The sequence below is a fragment of the Notolepis coatsorum genome, assembly GCF_963971535.1.
Source record: "Notolepis coatsorum genome assembly, chromosome: 20".
Lineage (NCBI taxonomy): Eukaryota > Metazoa > Chordata > Actinopteri > Aulopiformes > Paralepididae > Notolepis > Notolepis coatsorum.
The window spans coordinates 56,498,599-56,515,559 of NC_140184.1; the positions used below are offsets into that span (position 1 = coordinate 56,498,599).

Genomic DNA, 16,961 nt, shown 5'->3' on the forward strand with positions numbered 1-16,961 from the left:
ATTTACAGGGGGTTTTGTATACAGTACTGAATTTTGCCATCCGGACACATGCAATTGTAAATATGAATATAGAATAGTCATCTATGGATCGGGTCAAATCTCCTCTTTCCAATGGCAGAGTTCAATCTGCATTTAGTACCACCAGGCGCCCCTGACAGGGCAGCAAATACTGAATGAAATCTACTGTAAGTACAGTTACTTTTTTGTAATGTAAATCGCTCCGCCATTTTTTACCAGATTAAGATGCGTTGATAACGTTCACAGAAAGGTAAAGAAACAATGTTCTATTTTATGACAATAACGTTCAGGTTTGTTCAACCTGTGAGATATGATCCTGAAAATAACGCAAACAAATTTAAAGTTCACGCTAAAAGTCAGATGATTGACTGGGGCTGGCGTGAGCTAGGAAGTGTAGTTTTATGAAATTCAAAAGCCCATCAAAATCCCTGGGTTCTGTATTGATCGATTTATGGCGTGATATGAATCTCTGCCATGTACCGGGCTTAACACTTTGACCGCCAGCCATTATCCTCATCCTGTAGTCAGTGGGCCAGGCTAAAAGATAGGCATTTTCACTGTGCGTCACAATGTTTGCAGAGCTATATCTATATTCTATATTATAGCTATGGAGACAATACTATGGCTCATTTGACAGTCACTATCTCTTGCCCAACATGTAAAAAAGAGTTAATCCTGTGGTGAATATTGTATAGTTTCAGAGTGATCCGGGCTAATTCCTGAAAGCTAGAGTTATGGAGCGCTATGTGAATTTAGCTAAAGTCGTTCGCGTTGCTCGCCTGGACACGTTACTATTTCAAAATCAAAGGTATATAATGGGTATTATGTTTCATCATGAATGCATCAAAGTGGGGTGGGGTTGTTTTTTGATGCTCTGATCGTCAGCAACGGCATACATTTTGAATACTACATACGTTGATCGTTGCGATCGATGTGAAATCATTGTTGGATCAAAGTAGGATTGATGTCATATAGTCCTTACCTTTGATAGGAGGTATCCCAAAATGAATATTCCAATTGTCTGATCACGATTTCCAGTATTGATGTCCATCGGTCGCTGACATGAAATGGCACAAAATATGCATCAAGTGTGCTGAAAGCATTCCAAGGTGCTCGGATGAACCGTTTCACTTGCTCGGATCCAAATTCTCCGCCCGGATCATATAACATGCAACACACCGTGTGAAATAAGGTTTCAAAGGGTAGGCGATACTGCCACCTAGCAGGATTCGGCCGGCATTGCACTCTCGAGGTCTCAGAATGAGTTCCAATGGTAACACAGAGGTCTGTGAGAGTGTATAGGATATTAAAATCGAAAAAACTATCTAAAAACGTAATATTTTTTTGGCGCTCAACGGTTGCTGAGAAAACACGTAATATTACGTGATTGGCCGTGAATGAGTTAAGGGGTTAATGGACTATGAGGGACAACGAAGGACAGGCTGGATTCTAACCCCAGGTGTTGCAGTTCCATGGTATTGGGGGATACTAGGAGACACCCCAGTAATACATTCTTAACCCTGTGTTTCAGGTGTATTGGCACTCCAGTGCTCACATCCTTGGGGAGGTGATGGAGTGTTTCTACGGAGGTTGTCTATGCTATGGACCGCCCATTGAGAATGGATTCTACTATGACATGTTCTTAGATGGACAGAAGTGAGCAAGTATAATCTCTGCATGCATTTCTGTTCTGCTTAAAGCTGCACTATGGTAGATTGGCCCATTGTGGCCATGAGAGGTAACTGCATGTGTTAACCATTACGGATTAGTAAACTGCAACAGAAAATACATTCTCTAGCATGTAACTTTGGGCTCTGTTTTCCATTTTGTGTCATTCACATTATATTAGGGATGCCCCGATCATGTTTTTTGCCATCGATACCGATCACCGATCGTCTTGAGCCATATCGGCCGATACCGATCGTTTTTGGTTTTATATATAAAAAAATGTAAAAAAAAAAATATTTAAAAAAAAATTATAAAATATATATATTATATAATTATACTTGTAGTTGTATTATCTGCGAGACATCGCCACCACGCAACAAGTCAAAATGTTCGCTATCTCCACTGTCTGTGTGTATACTCTGCTTTGGTCAAATCACATTCAGCATGCCCTCAGCAGGGTATCTGCGGCTCTGCAGATATACCCTACTCCCTCAGCTAGCCCCGTTCGTGACTGCGATGCAAGCCGGGGCTCGAATACGCATCGAATCAATGTTATAAGACATTGATATCAGGAGCTATCTGTAGCTACTGCTAGCCGGCTAGATACCGTTAAGACAACGCCTCAGTGAACTATTTAGTTTACTGGGACATTTCGTTTTGAACAGTGAGCTAACGTGAGCTAACATGAGCTAACGGAGGTATCAACATGCACTACTAGACTATTGCTGGAGCATTCAGGAGCTATCAGTAGCTAGCCGACTAGATACCGTTAGACAATGCCTCATGTATTAAACTAAAAATGAATAGTTGACTGGGTCATTCTGTTTAAACAGTAACGATAGCTAGGTAGCTAACGTTAGCTCACGGTCCCATGCACTAGACTAGAGCAGACTATTGCCAGAGGCAATAGGAGCCTCCTCTGTGTTTACACGGGTAAGGGAGGGGCAGGAGGAGGAGGAGCGGCAGTTTGCAGCTCCGTGTGTCTGAGACAGAACTCAGCGAGTGAGATCTCCGCTAAGAATTGGATCATGTTTTTCGATCGGTTTTCACGATCGGCGAAAATAAAGCATTATCGGAATTCACCGATCTCATATTTATACTGAATATCGGCCGATACCGATTGCTGGCCGATCGATCGGGGCATCCCTACATTATATGCTCTTGAAATGAGACCGTAGCCTTTTCTGGGTTTCATGGCACTGGTACCCTAACAGAGGAGCTTGAGGGTGATGTCACTCTCTTGTTCAGCCCAACTCTGGTGAATGTAAGTCATAAGTTGTAAAGCGCTTTGGATAAAAATGCTATATACCGAAAATGTAGTCCACTACTACTAAAAGGCGTGCTAACACACCCCATTGACCTCCACTAGCATTGCTAACTATTTCTACTTCCAATATCTCAAAATCTAAACGCATGGCTCCAATTAGTGACTCATCAGAAGGGCTTCTTGAACAAAGTGATGATGGTGAACTCTCCTCTGTGTGTGTGTGTGTGTGTGTGTGTGTGTGTGTGTGTGTGTGTGTGTGTGTGTGTGTGTGTGTGTGTGTGTGTGTGTGTGTGTGTGTGTGTGTGTGTGTGTGTGTGTGTGTGTGTGTGTGTGTGTGTGTGTGTGTGTGTGTGTGTGTGTGTGTGTGTGTGTGTGTGTGTGTGTGTGTGTGTGTGTGTGTGTGTGTGTGTGTGTGTGTGTGTGTGTGTGTGTGTTGAACTGAGCATGTTGTTTGGTGCCATCAGGGGTGTGTCTAGCACTGAGTGTTGAACTGAGCATGTTGTTTGGTGCCATCAGGGGTGTGTCTAGCACTGAGTGTTGAACTGAGCATGTTGTTTGGTGCCATCAGGGGCGTGTCTAGCACTGAGTTCGGGGACCTGGAGACCTTGTGCAAGGCTGTGGTGAAGGACAAACAGCCCTTTGAGAGGCTGGAGATCAGCAAGGAGACACTTTTGAAGATGTTCAAGGTGAGGAAACCCCAGTTCCATTCCTCACCTAATGACACTGTTCTGTAGAAGCTCTCTTAGGGCTGGGCGATAAAACGATAACGATAACTATCGCGATAAATTATTTCCTCGAAATAAACGTGAAACGTGGTCGCAAAGTTTCGATATATCGATTTTCCAAGCACGCACGCACTAACAACCAATCAGTGAAGGAGATGGCCGAGAGCGAAGGAGACCCGGAAGGAGACCCAGAGGTAGGACTCACTCAACAACAAGGCTTGCTAGGCTAATTAGCTTGCACGGCGATGTTTTATATATTTACGTGCAGAGTATGTGTGTGGCGTGAATTCTGAGGCCACGTTTATAGTAGTGTGGGGTATACAGTGGACGTTGTTTCAATATATTGTGGCGGAAGAGAGTATTTTAGTGTCATATTTAGCACATTGTCATGGAATACACCGCTTAGAAGCAACAGGCTGGCTAGGATAACTAGCTTGCACGGCAATGTTTTATATATTTACGTGCAGAGTATGTGTGTGGCGTGAATTCTGAGGCCACGTTTATAGTAGTGTGGGGTATACAGTGGACGTCGTTTCAATATATTGTGGCGGAAGAGAGTATTTTAGTGTCATATTTAGCACATTGTCATGGAATACACCGCTTAGAAGCAACAGGCTGGCTAGGATAACTAGCTTGCACGGCGATGTTTTATATATTTACGTGCCGAGTATGTGTGTGGCGTGAATTCTGAGGCCACGTTTATAGTAGTGTGGGGTATACAGTGGACGTCGTTTCAATATATTGTGGCAGAAGAGAGTATTTTAGTGTCATATTTATTACATTGTCATGAGATATTCCGCTTGTCGGCTAACTGCTAACGTGCGCGGACTGATGACGACATCAACTCGACTCGAGACATTCGCAGCAGCATAAGAAGTTAATTAAACTTGACAGACAATATATCGACGATAATTATCGATATCGAATTATATGAAAATAATTTTATAATTTTATCGCAATAACGTTTTTGGTCATATCGCCCAGCCCTAAGCTCTCTTCCACATCATATCATCTGTATTATTCCACTGTGTTTATATCTTGCAGTACAACAAATTCAAGTGCCGCATTCTGAATGAGAAAGTCACCACGCCCACCACTACAGTCTACAGGTAACGACAGCGTTTTTTGTTTGAGAAGAAATGCATTAATGGGCTATGTGAATTTCAAAGCTTCTAATGTGCTGTGTGATTATTCCATCTTTTAGATGTGGACCCCTGATTGACTTGTGCAGAGGGCCCCACGTAAGACACACTGGGAAGATCAAAGCCATGAGAATCTACAAGGTATGGAAGGTGAAACGTGGTGCGTGCGGTTGTTTCTTTTCATGAAGTTATTCTTGTGATGCCAGAACCGATCTAAAACCGTTTTTTTAGAGCATGCTCATAATTCGCTTGGACTTAAAGGAAAACTCCAACATTTTGTGAAATTAGCTTATTTGACATCTTCCCTGGAGTTAGACAAGAAGATACATATCTTTTTCGTCTCTCTGCATGCATTGGGCTTAGGGAACGCCTGGACCGTTAGCCTAGCTTAGCTTCATCACTGGAAGTGGGGCAGACATCTAACCTAGTTCACTACAGTCAGGAAATATACTCCAAGTACAATCAAAATACAACTCTCAAACGTTCCTGTAAACATGTTGTGACCTGTGTATTTACCATGTCTCCCAGTCACACGAGTCTCCCAGTCACACGAGTCTCCCAGTCACACGAGTCTCCCAGTCACACAAGTCTCCCAGTCACACAAGTCTCCCAGTCACACGAGTCTCCCAGTCACACGAGTCTCCCAGTCACACAAGTCTCCCAGTCACACAAGTCTCCCAGTCACACGAGTCTCCCAGTCACACAAGTCTCCCAGTCACACAAGTCTCCCAGTCACACAAGTCTCCAAGTCACACAAGTCACACGAGTCTCCAAGTCACACAAGTCTCCCAGTCACACAAGTATCCAAGTCACACAAGTCACACAAGTCTCCAAGTCACACAAGTCTCCCAGTCACACAAGTCTCCCAGTCACACAAGTCACACAAGTCTCCAAGTCTCCAAGTCACACAAGTCACACGATTCTCCAAGTCACACAAGTCTCCCAGTCACACAAGTCTCCATGTCACACAAGTCACACAAGTCTCCAAGTCACACAAGTCTCCAAGTCACACAAGTCTCCGAGTCACACAAGTCACACGAGTCTCCAAGTCACACAAGTCTCCCAGTCACACAAGTCTCCCAGTCACACAAGTCTCCAATTCACACAAGTCACACGAGTCTCCCAGTCACACAAGTCTCCCAGTCACACAAGTCTCCCAGTCACACAAGTCTCCCAGTCACACAAGTCTCCGAGTCACACAAGTCACACAAGTCTCCCAGTCACACAAGTCTCCCAGTCACAAGTCTCCAATTCACACAAGTCTCCAAGTCACACAAGTCTCCCAGTCACACGAGACTCATGTGACTGGGAGACTCGTGTGACTGGGAGACGTGGTAAACACACAGGTCACAACATGTTTACAGGAACGTTTGGGAGTTGTATTTGGAGTATATTTCCTGACTGTAGTGAACTAGGCTAGATGTCTGCCCCACTTCCAGTGATGAAGTTAAGCTAGGCTAGCGGTCCAGGCGTTCCCTAAGCCCAATGCATGCAGAGAGACGAAAAAGGTATGTATCTTTTTGTCTAACTCCAGGGAAGATGTCAAATAAGCTAATTTCACAAAATGTTGGAGTTTTCCTTTAAACAGAAACTCTCTGCCAGGAACAGCAGTCATGGAAAACCCTGAAATATCTTGTCATTTGATAGTAATGTTTTTCAGGACTGGGGATGTTAATTCATATCCAATACGGAATTGTCATGGAAATGAGTTTTTAACCAGGCAAGTGTAATTTCAAGCTCTGCTGCTAGTTATCTTTTTGAAGGAAATAACACAATTAAGACGTTTCCTGCATCCATAAGTCCCAACATCTTTCGACATCAAATGTGCATATTGGTCACGGAAATTGCGTTATATGTCATGGAGTTTGATGAATTTTTTTTTGCTAACCCTGTCTTGACAGAACTCATCTACCTACTGGGAGGGCCGCTCCGACATGGAGACCCTGCAGCGGATCTATGGGATCTCCTTCCCAGATTCCAAGATGTTGAAAGAGTGGGAGCACTTCCAAGAGGAGGCTAAGAGCAGAGACCATCGTAAGATTGGCAAAGTGAGTGCTGCTGTACACCCCAGTAGTAGAGTCAAGTCCACAGTGCAAAAGTCAAATGACAATGGTATTAAATGGGGCTTCCATTAATAGGCATCCCACAATGCAAAGCAAGGATCACAACATCCACCAATCTGTTTATAAAATATATATATTTTTAAATATTGCAAACATAACTGTAAATGCTAGGTTAGAAATGTCCAATAATTCCAGTAGATTTGAACTCTCCCACAATTGTTGGAGCTTGTTTGTCACTAGGGATTCCCCCGGGAATGCATTGGGTTTTGCAGTACATTCAATTGCTGGACCTTTTATATCAAATGGGCAGATGCTGCTATCCACGCTGTGAGGCACGGCTGTTGGAGGGTGGATGACGTTCTTTCATGGGGCAGACCTATTCATGCCTTTTCGCATTTAGGTATTTTTTTTATAATGTTTCTCAGAATTCTATTTTGGAATTATCAATCTCCACAGCTTCCAGTGGCCAGTGAGACACCAGTTGTTAGATTGTTCAGTTTTCGCAAAAAAAATCGAATCTCCCATTAGATCTCCCTCAACACAGGCTTTGCCATCATCACTGTGCGTTGCCGATTTATGCCAGCTGAGGGCGCCCCTGCTTGTATTTATCGGACCACATGTGACATCTGAGTCCTGAGAGCTCCAGCTGGTTTCCACGCTGACTCTGTTTTCAGCACGAGAGCCACAGATGGCAGCACCTCCCACCACTCGGCACTGATTAGAACACTGAGCTCTACATTCAAACCTGATACCAAAACGCTTGTTTTCAGTGGTGTAAAAGCCAGTGTGGAAGGCAGTGACAAAGTGCCATATCATTTTAAAAGATGTTTCCGGGCGCCCCAGTGGCGAACCAGATAACACGCCGAGTCGCGGCACGGCCGACCCGGGTTCGATTCCCGGACCCGTCGTTATTTGCCGAATGTCTTCCCCCCCCCCCCACTCTTTCTCCCGTTCCTCCTCTCTCTCTATCTCTACTGGACTGCCCAGTAGTAAAAAGCGATAAACGCTAAAAAAAAATTAATCTTAAAAAAAAAAGATGTTTCCACTTCTGTTTTTATTCCACTCGGAAGGCATGGCACCGTCTCCAGTGGCTTATTGTTCCCTGCCGCTTGTGCAGTTGCCTCACTGCTTGAACCCCCCCCTACTGCTACTATGGATCTGTGAAGTCATTAAAGCTTCTGTTGCTTTCTCCACAGGATCAGGAACTGTTCTTCTTCCATGATCTCAGCCCAGGAAGTTGCTTCTTCCTCCCAGGAGGAGCCTACATCTACAACACCCTCACCGAGTTCATCAGGGTAAGACTTGGTCATGTTATGTAATGTCCTTTACAAACACTCATGAGTTCATCAGGGTAAGACTAGTCATGTTATGTAAAGTCCTTTACAAACACTCACAAGTTCAATCAATCAATCGGATTTATTATAGCACATTTAACACTTTAACTGCCGGAGGTTAAATTCATGACCATGCATGGGTTGCCAGCTCTATTTGTCTATGGAGAAGTTCCCCTTCTTTGCAGGGCTATAACTTTTTAGATTATATTGCTAGATTGCCATTATTAGGGCCCATTCAATGTCCTATATGTAATGTTCAGGGTGAAGCAACGTTAAACTTTTTCATTCACATATTCATACTAAAGTATGGTCTAAAGTATAAGTATGTTTTCATCTCTTTCTGCAGCTTTCTCCAGAACGTGATCTATAGCCCCAAATGCATTATATTGATGATGAAATACAGTTTGATGGCAATCGGCGCGATATAAAAAATTCCAACTGGACATGGTTCTAGAAGTTACTACACGTCATCTGATGTTGACCGGATGGCCGATTGGGCGTTTATAATTCCATGGGCAGCGTTATACCATTCATCTAATGTGGGTCATATGTTCATCAGATCAGTTAGTATAGAAGACATTGAAAAATAACGCTGAATCTTACCGTATCTTCCTCGCGCCGTTGGGCGATGAGCGTGAAGTATAAATTTTTTCTATTATGGGATGTTGGAATACCCGGTCCATTTCCAGGTTGTATAATGGTATATACGTCCAAATCATGTTGTTTATCGAGTTATTGGCAACGGATCGCTATGTATTGTGACGAGCTAGAGTGCCGGGACCTATACCGAGTGCCCGGAAGTAATATGGGTGAACAGCACATCGTCCAAGTAACTTCCTGTTTGGCGATTGCGCCGATCGGCCACCAGATGGCGCTCTTGAACCGCTAGAGGGTTCAGTGGGGCTTTTTGGTGGGTCTCAGGCCAGCGGATGGGAAATATGAATCCGATCACAGATTTTTGAAATATTGATATCAAAGATGAGTTACGGCGTCTTCGGCAACTTGAGCATGGCGGGGAAGGACGCCTAAACACGTCTTCCAGCACTTAAAGTGTTAACATGACACATGTCAACCAAAGTGCTGTACAGAGGGTAGATACATGGATACATATAGACAACAATCACAACACAGGGCACACAGGCAAGCACACAGGAAAACGGGGCATGAGTCAGTGAACGGGAAAAGCTATTGGGTAGAAGTGGGTTTTGAGCCTAGATTAGAAAGCATCTATCGAGGGGGAAAGCCTAATGGAGGTGGGGATGCTGTTCCACAGTTCAGGGGCTGCGACAGCAAAGGCACGGCCCCCCCTGAGCTTAAGGTTAGACCTCCGGACTGTCAGGAGCCTCTGATCAGCTGACCTGAGGGACCTGAGGGAACCTTAAAATCTATCCTGTAGTGTACTAGACGCCAATGAAGGGAGGCAAGGACAGGGGTGATGTGGTCTCTTACGGGTTCCGGTCAACAGTCTGGCAGTGGCCTTCTGTACTAGCTGTAGGCGGGACAGGGAAGACTGGTTGATGCCTATATAGAGGGGGTTGCAGTAGTCTAATCTAGATGAAATGAAAGTGTGGATAACTCTCTGAAGGTCTGCAGGGTAAGGGTAAGATTAGTCATGTTATGTAAAGTCCTTTACAAACACTCACCAAGTTCATCAGGGTAAGACTCGTCATGTTATGTAAAGTCTAAGGCTGTCAATCGATTAACATATTTAATCTGATTAATCGCATGATTGTCCATAGTTAACTCGCGATTAATCGCATATTTTGTATCTGTTCTAAATCTACCTTAAACTGATATTTTTCCAGTTTTAATACTCTTATCAACATGAGAGTCGACAAATGCTTGCAAAAAATGCGTTTGCTTTATGCAAAAAATGCATGTTTTTTTTTATCCACTTTTTCTCCCATTTTCTATATTTTTCTCCCATCCCAATTTCGTATCATCCAATTCAACCCTCCCCTGTCACGAACGCTGTTTCTTGCCTCCCACAAGCCGGCTGCAATGTGGACTAAGTCATACATAGCACAAGTCCCCTCCGGTACTTGAGGTAACAGCAGTCGCATCTTTTCACCTGCGCAGCTCGATCTCTCAGTGGCGAGGAGTAACGCGTGGGAGGCTCACGCTGCCCCCGACACTTCCTGATTCTACTGCGCAGGCGCACCAACCGACCTGTAGGAGTCGCTGTCCACAACGCCCGATCCCCACCCATCAGTTTCCCACCCCCTAATACGGCCAATGTGTATTAGTATGAACGACCAGCTAAACTGAAAGCAATGTGGAGCGCTGGGCTCGAACAGGCAAGCCCAGCGTCTCCGTCATTCGTGGCGAGCGCCTTGCCCACTACGCCACGTAGCCGCCCAAAATGCATGTTTTTTTATTGCCACAATGAGAAATACTGTCCAGAATCTTCAAGTAACCAAGATGTCAACTGCATTGTAAATTAAATAAAATAAAAAATCAGATAAAATTAAATAAAAGCCCAAAAAAAAATAGCAGATGGGCATACCAATTTACTAACTGTAACATTACATAGTAATGATTACTAGCACAGTAGTGTGTTGAACTTTACACTACTATTCATCCACATTTCATCCCCTATTCATCCCCATTTTCTTTTTGTTTAAGCAGCCATTTAACACAAAAGGATGACCCTCATGCATTGCAAATTTGCATAAAATTCTAAACGAACAAAATAACTTAAAATAAAATTATAATTAAAAACAATTTATGAAGTGTGCATGAAATAATAGGGGAAAGAAAAAGTTAGGAACTTGTTACATTCACCCACTCAAGGGCTGAGGACTCGCACCCCCCCCCGCCCCCCCCCCCCTCTATCTCACACACACACTCCCAGATCTTTCTCTTTTGCCCCTTCCTCATCTCTCTCCCCCCCCCCCTCTCTCTCTCTCTCTCTCTCTCTCTCTCTCTCTCTTTCTCTTTCTCTTTCTCTTTCTCTTTCTCTTTCTCTCTCTCTTTCTCTTTCTCTCTCTCTCTCTCTCTCTCTCTCTCTCTCTCTCTCTCTCTCTCTCTCTCTCTCTCGTATTCAGATCCGTCCAATAATAATCACAGATGTATATCTTGTCATATTAAACAGTTACCATTATATTGTCCGGGTGATTATGCCCCCCCGCGGCGAAATTAATTGGTATCTCTCTCTCTCACACAGACACACGCATCATGACGTGAAATCCAAGCTATCGTTACAAGACTTACTTACCATCACAAGAGTTGAATTGGGCGAGATATTCAGCTGGTCAGTCCACAACAGCCATAATCCACTTTTGTTTTTAAATCCACTCAAAAAGAAACTCCAGTAACGTTTAAACAGTCCATACCGTCGTTAGCTGCATCCAGCTACCAGCCAAGGTAGCAAAAATCTCTGGACTGCCGGAAGGATCCGATCATCCGGAAGGATCCTGCTTGCTTGGTGCGCTAGAAAACGCGCTCCGATTCCATCATATTACATCATATTTGAACGCACTGATAGGCGAAATGTATTTGCTAGACCTATTTAATTGGGTGAGATGATACAGCGATGAAACCAGTGCACGCCCACTGTGTGCGCGATACGTCTCGCCCAGCCTTAGAGTAGTCTACTCTCATATCAGACAGTGACGTCATGTGAATCACAAAACAATGATTTATATTTGATATATTAATGTTATATTGTGCATTGGAAACACAAACACTTACAATGAGTAAATATTATTCATTTTAAACATGTTTATTTTATTTTTAAGGGTCTAAAATTTAAATAAAACATTTTCTTCTCCTGCTCTCTTTACCAGGGGGGGGCGGCGCCCCGGCGCCCCTAGTGGCCAGCCGCCACTGGTTTGAGCCCTGAAAACACTGCCATGTATCCCTATTCTTTAAAGCGGTGGCCTTCCTACCACACGGTAAACAGCGACCTCTGGCGCTGATTGAGTTAAGCAACTCCCAAGTGAGCCAAATTGAGCAAGGTGGTTGTTCAGCCCTCCGATGCTCTCTCCAAATTGAGGCAGTCAAAGTGCTGCCTTAAAAGCTTTCTCAGCAGGCATTGTGGTAGCAAAACAACTCTGCCACCTCATTCAGTGTCCCTTTTTCATATGTCACTAACCCTTGTCATTGGGTCTCGCTCTAAATTAAGGGGGAGTCACAGTGTAATGGTTTAAGTCAATAAAGTCACTCACAACATCCTTACTGAGTTCATCAGGGTAAGACTCTGCCATGTATGTAAAGTCATTTAAAACATCCATCACTAAGTTCATCAGGGCAAGACCGTATGTAAGTCAGTATGTAAACTCAAAACAGTTCAGTCTGTCTGTTATTGCTCAAAGCCTTGAAGCAAGAGAAGAAACATCTGGCTGGTGGTCATGCAGTTCATCTTGACTATGTAGAATAAACAAGTTGACAAATTGAACTGGAGAGTATTTCACATGGTCAATTAAACCCTGTTTCATGTCCTGGTTGCCGTGGTCTTTACATAGCCAGGCACAGTACTCTAGTTGGCTTGATATCAAAGGACTTACCAGTCCGAATGTAGTTCACGGAGGATCTGACAAGTGCTCAAGTGTGGGCTGTATTCTTTATTACAATCGAGAGGAGGCGTTTTTAAATTTTTCATCCAAGCTGCTGAAACATCAACAGTCTGGAGCAGACAATTCCACTGCTAGACTATAGACTGTTTTTCATGTTTGCTTCCCTGCGTACATCGTTTAGTTGTGAGGGGGGCTCTCAGATGGCTGGAGGGCCATGCACACTGGGCCTTCGCACCTTGCTCCTGTGGGTAGGGCGTTCCACATTGATGTGGAATAATTGCGAAACGAGTTTAGTCCCTTGTTTGAGCCGGATCTGGGTTGCACATGATTTGTGGAACTCTCTGGTGTTATGGTCGTGGTATTCACTGACCTTTGGGAAGTACCCCGACATGTACATGGTAGGGCTGAGCCCAAACGTTCGGACCTTCGTTCTTTTTTACGTTGGCATTCAAATTCTAAGTCAACATTCGAATTTTTTATTTTTAATAAATTATATAATGTGTATTCATTGTTTAAACCAATGGGGTTTTTCTTCACAGTTGCAGATACATATTAGGCTACACTAATATTATAGTATTAAAAAAAATTATTAGTCATATTCATTAAAGAAAGTTGATTTAATAAAATAAAAAAATACTAATTTAATTAGATTAATCACTTTATTCAAATTGAGGATTTTTTGAGGATATTTATAATTTTTTTAAAAGGGGGAAAAAGGTGAATTTAAAAACGAAGGTTTGAACGTCCATTCGAAAAACCCTGAAGTTTGAATCCCAAAAACAGGCTTCGGGGACAGCCTTAGTACATGGGTACCTTGGTGGTGTAGTGTATCTTGTAGACCAGGCCCATTGCAAGTTGCTGTACTCTGTCGTCTATTCTAAGTAGGGATGCTCGATATTGGCTTTTTTACCTATACCGATATTGTCCAACTTAATTACCGATATCAACCGATACCGATATATGCAGGGTCCCCCCTCCCCCCAAAACGGAATAATTTCAGGTAATTAACATTTCATATCTCTTGTTGTGGAATTAACACAACATTATGCATACTTTTGACAATAAATAAAATCAGAATTTGTTCTTACTTGCTTGCCTGGGTAAATAAAGGTTATAGAAATGTAAAATGTTTCCGAATATCACATTTTAATGCCTATCGGCCGATAATATCGGTAGGCCGATAATATCGGACATCCCTAATTCTAAGCCATCCTAGGTTGTCAAAATGGGCTGGGGTGAGGTGTGTTTTAGTAAGGAGTAAGGTCAAGCAGTAGTCTGACCAGTTTGTTTTGTGATGTTTGTAATCTTTTAGTGCCTTTGAGGTACTTTGGTACCATGAGGTGCAACCATAGTCGTAGTACCCTTGAATGAGTGCTCCTGCTAGAGTTTTCAGGGTATTCTTGTTTACCAGAGAGGAGATCCGGTACACGAATCTTGTTCGTTGGTTGACTTTTTTTGATAACATTGTTTGCCATTTTGTCACAGGAAAGATTTGCCTCTAGGATGGAACCCAGGTAGGTAATTTCATCTTTCCTTGTGACAATTGTCACCCACTGTAACAGAGAAGCCGTTTGTCTTGCTGAGTTTGTTATTTGATCCGAAGAGAATGGACTCTGTTTTACCTAGGTGTAATGATAGTTCTGTTTCATTATGGCTTTCGCTCAGCATCATCTGCAGTGTACTTCACTTCGTGCACGAGCACTGAATAAAAAATTCAGTGCTAAAAAATTCCACCATGTACCTTTACATCCCAACATTCGTCTGGCCACACCCCCATCCGCTTACCTTCATAAGCAGGTGTGTGGTCACCTACTCGCCTCCTTCTTCACTTTCACCACAAGGAAGTGCCTTCGGTAGATCCCACACTTGACGAGGTTGTTAGCTGAAGAAAGTTGAGACGTGTTTACATTGTTGCTTGTTTTTTTCTTCTCTCATATATTCGACAGAAAAAAACTAAGTCATAATGTCTACTTCGGAGGGTTGCGCTCGCAACGCTTCTCCATTTCCGCCTCCGTTGTGCGTCTTGGAGCGGGGCTGAGACCTCTCTCGTGGTCAGCAGCCACGCCCGGTAGGCGTCCGATGGGTAGTTTGCCTCTCCAAGGAGCTGGTACACCAGTGCCGTCTCCTGTGCGATGGCCTGGTTCCGGCTCTGGTTCCTCTGCTTCCAAGGAATCGTCCGCTGTTGGGCGGCCGGTTCCCTTGGTTGCGGGGGATTTGAGACGCAAACTTTTTGCGTCAGCTCGCTCCTGTCGCAAGATGGTGGCTTGCAGACGCGAACGGCCTGGTTTTGGTGAGTTGCTGGAGCCAGGTGAGGATGCGTCAGTCTCTATATGCCCGATGGAGACAGAGGACTACATGATAGAGGCGGACGGGTTCTTATTTGAAGGCCCGGTGGAGACATGTCTCCCGCCCGTCCAGGTAACACTGGAGGGGGGTGAGATGTCTCCTTGGGGCGCCTCGTTCGAAGATGTTGGGATAGAACCTCTGACTCGTCGGCGGGATGCCCTGCTATCAGCCACATCGGAATGTGGCTCCTTGACCAGTAGCCTGCTGTATGTGAGGGATGCGGGCTCGGAGGAGGAAAGTCTGCAGGGGGAACTGCGTGCTTTGTTTCCCGAGCTCATGGCGGCGGCGGCAGTCGCAAACGCTGTGCCGCTGCCGCAGCCACTGTCTGTTCCTGTCCCTGATGATCTCATAGGTCATCTATGGCAACGTCGCCCGGTGAGAGGGGTGGACGTTGTCTACCCATTTTTCCCCTCAATGGCGGCCTATGTCCGTCAGGGCCAGGTGGTCTCCCACATCATAGGCCTTACTCCTGCCTACGTGCAAGTCACGCGGGTGGCGGGTTTGGTCGACGGTATGAAGGAGGGCGTGCCACGGCTTGATAGGCCGATGGCGGCGCTCCTTTGTCCGGAGGTGGTGTGGGAGCCGTTACGGAAGCCGGTTCCCCAAGGGAAATCGGCGAGGCGGTTGGCATATTGGAGCGATCATTTATCACCGGAACACAATCTCTAGCTGCCGCGTCTAACATCGCGCAGCTGGCGAGATTCATGTCCGGGATATTGACGGGCGGCACGGAGCTGACTGATGTACAACATGACCAGCTCGCCCAGTCGGTAGGAGCCATCCTGCATCTGACTCAGCCGCAGGCTATAGGCCGCTGGGAAAGTGCGCGCCCTGGCAACTCTGGTCCAGCGCCACCTTTGGCTGGAGCAGGCTCGTGTGCCGGAGAAGAAGAGAGTTCCACTTCTGACGGCACCCCTCTCCGATGCTGGACTATTCGGGACGGCCCTGCAATTGATGACCTCGACTTGCAGAGAGATGCAGGAGGAGCGCTCCGTGCTCCAGCCTCATTTCCCCCCTCCCGATGTCGCCGGTGGAGTCAGACGGCTGCCACGTCGTCGAGCATCCTCCGCCGTGGCCGCCGCTGCCACCACCGCCACTGCTGGACCTTCGGTGAAGAAGGCCAGGAGGAGAGAGGGCGCCTCTGCTACAACAGCCGGCCCATCTACGCCCGAAGGCGACGATAAGGATCGTCGAGACCAGCCGCCGATCGTTTACTGTCCCTCCGGGGCTCCACGAGGTGGCAAATCCCGAGCGGCTCGTGGCAGGCGTTGCTAGGACCCAGTGACTTTTTCCCCCTGTGGTCCCCCCCTGTTTCCCTTCCCGGCCCGCTATGATTTTGTTCAAAAATAAAGAGTCTCCTCTAAAGGGGGACTGTATTTTTTGTTAACAAACTGTGTTTATTCACCAAACATATGATGGGGTTGCAACTTGTGAATCTTTACTAGTATGGGTTGATAGGAGGGTTACATTCATGTTAGAGCTTAAGCAAGGCCTGCAGCCTACACTCGGTTGAAAAAGGGTTTTTTCTGCCTCGACCTGAATCTCCACATAAAGGTAGAGGCTAGTTGTGTGCTCTGTTGCTTACACAGTGATATTGAGCTACAACACTATTGTGTTGGGTTTGCAGTAATGCTCGTATGAAAACGTACCACGGCTCAGCCGTTCTCTCTCTCTCCATCAATGTTTTTTCTGTGTTATAACATGGATGCGGGTGTAGGATTCATACACACGCGACTTGGTCTTGTTATAAACCCTGTTCACAGATTGTCTGTGGTTAGCGTGCATTGTATTAGCTTGCACTATTCATTAGCATTGCTACTAAAGGTATCATATGGCTAGTTGTTGTTGTTGTATGCAAGGGTTGGGCTTGTGAGGGGGTAC

At 45.1% G+C, this 16,961-nt stretch overlaps 1 protein-coding gene across 1 annotated transcript in view; it reads left to right on the forward strand.

Annotated features, from left to right (window-relative positions):
- The window catches only part of tars3 (threonyl-tRNA synthetase 3), a 59,968-nt gene that overhangs the window by 19,116 nt on the left and 23,891 nt on the right, over positions 1 to 16,961 (forward strand). Inside the window, exons 5-10 of the mRNA XM_084337373.1 lie at positions 1,550 to 1,674; positions 3,522 to 3,639; positions 4,723 to 4,787; positions 4,883 to 4,961; positions 6,722 to 6,868; positions 8,080 to 8,178. Of these exons, the coding sequence (XP_084193499.1) occupies positions 1,550 to 1,674; positions 3,522 to 3,639; positions 4,723 to 4,787; positions 4,883 to 4,961; positions 6,722 to 6,868; positions 8,080 to 8,178 (633 nt within the window). The remainder of the gene's footprint in view (positions 1 to 1,549; positions 1,675 to 3,521; positions 3,640 to 4,722; positions 4,788 to 4,882; positions 4,962 to 6,721; positions 6,869 to 8,079; positions 8,179 to 16,961) is intronic.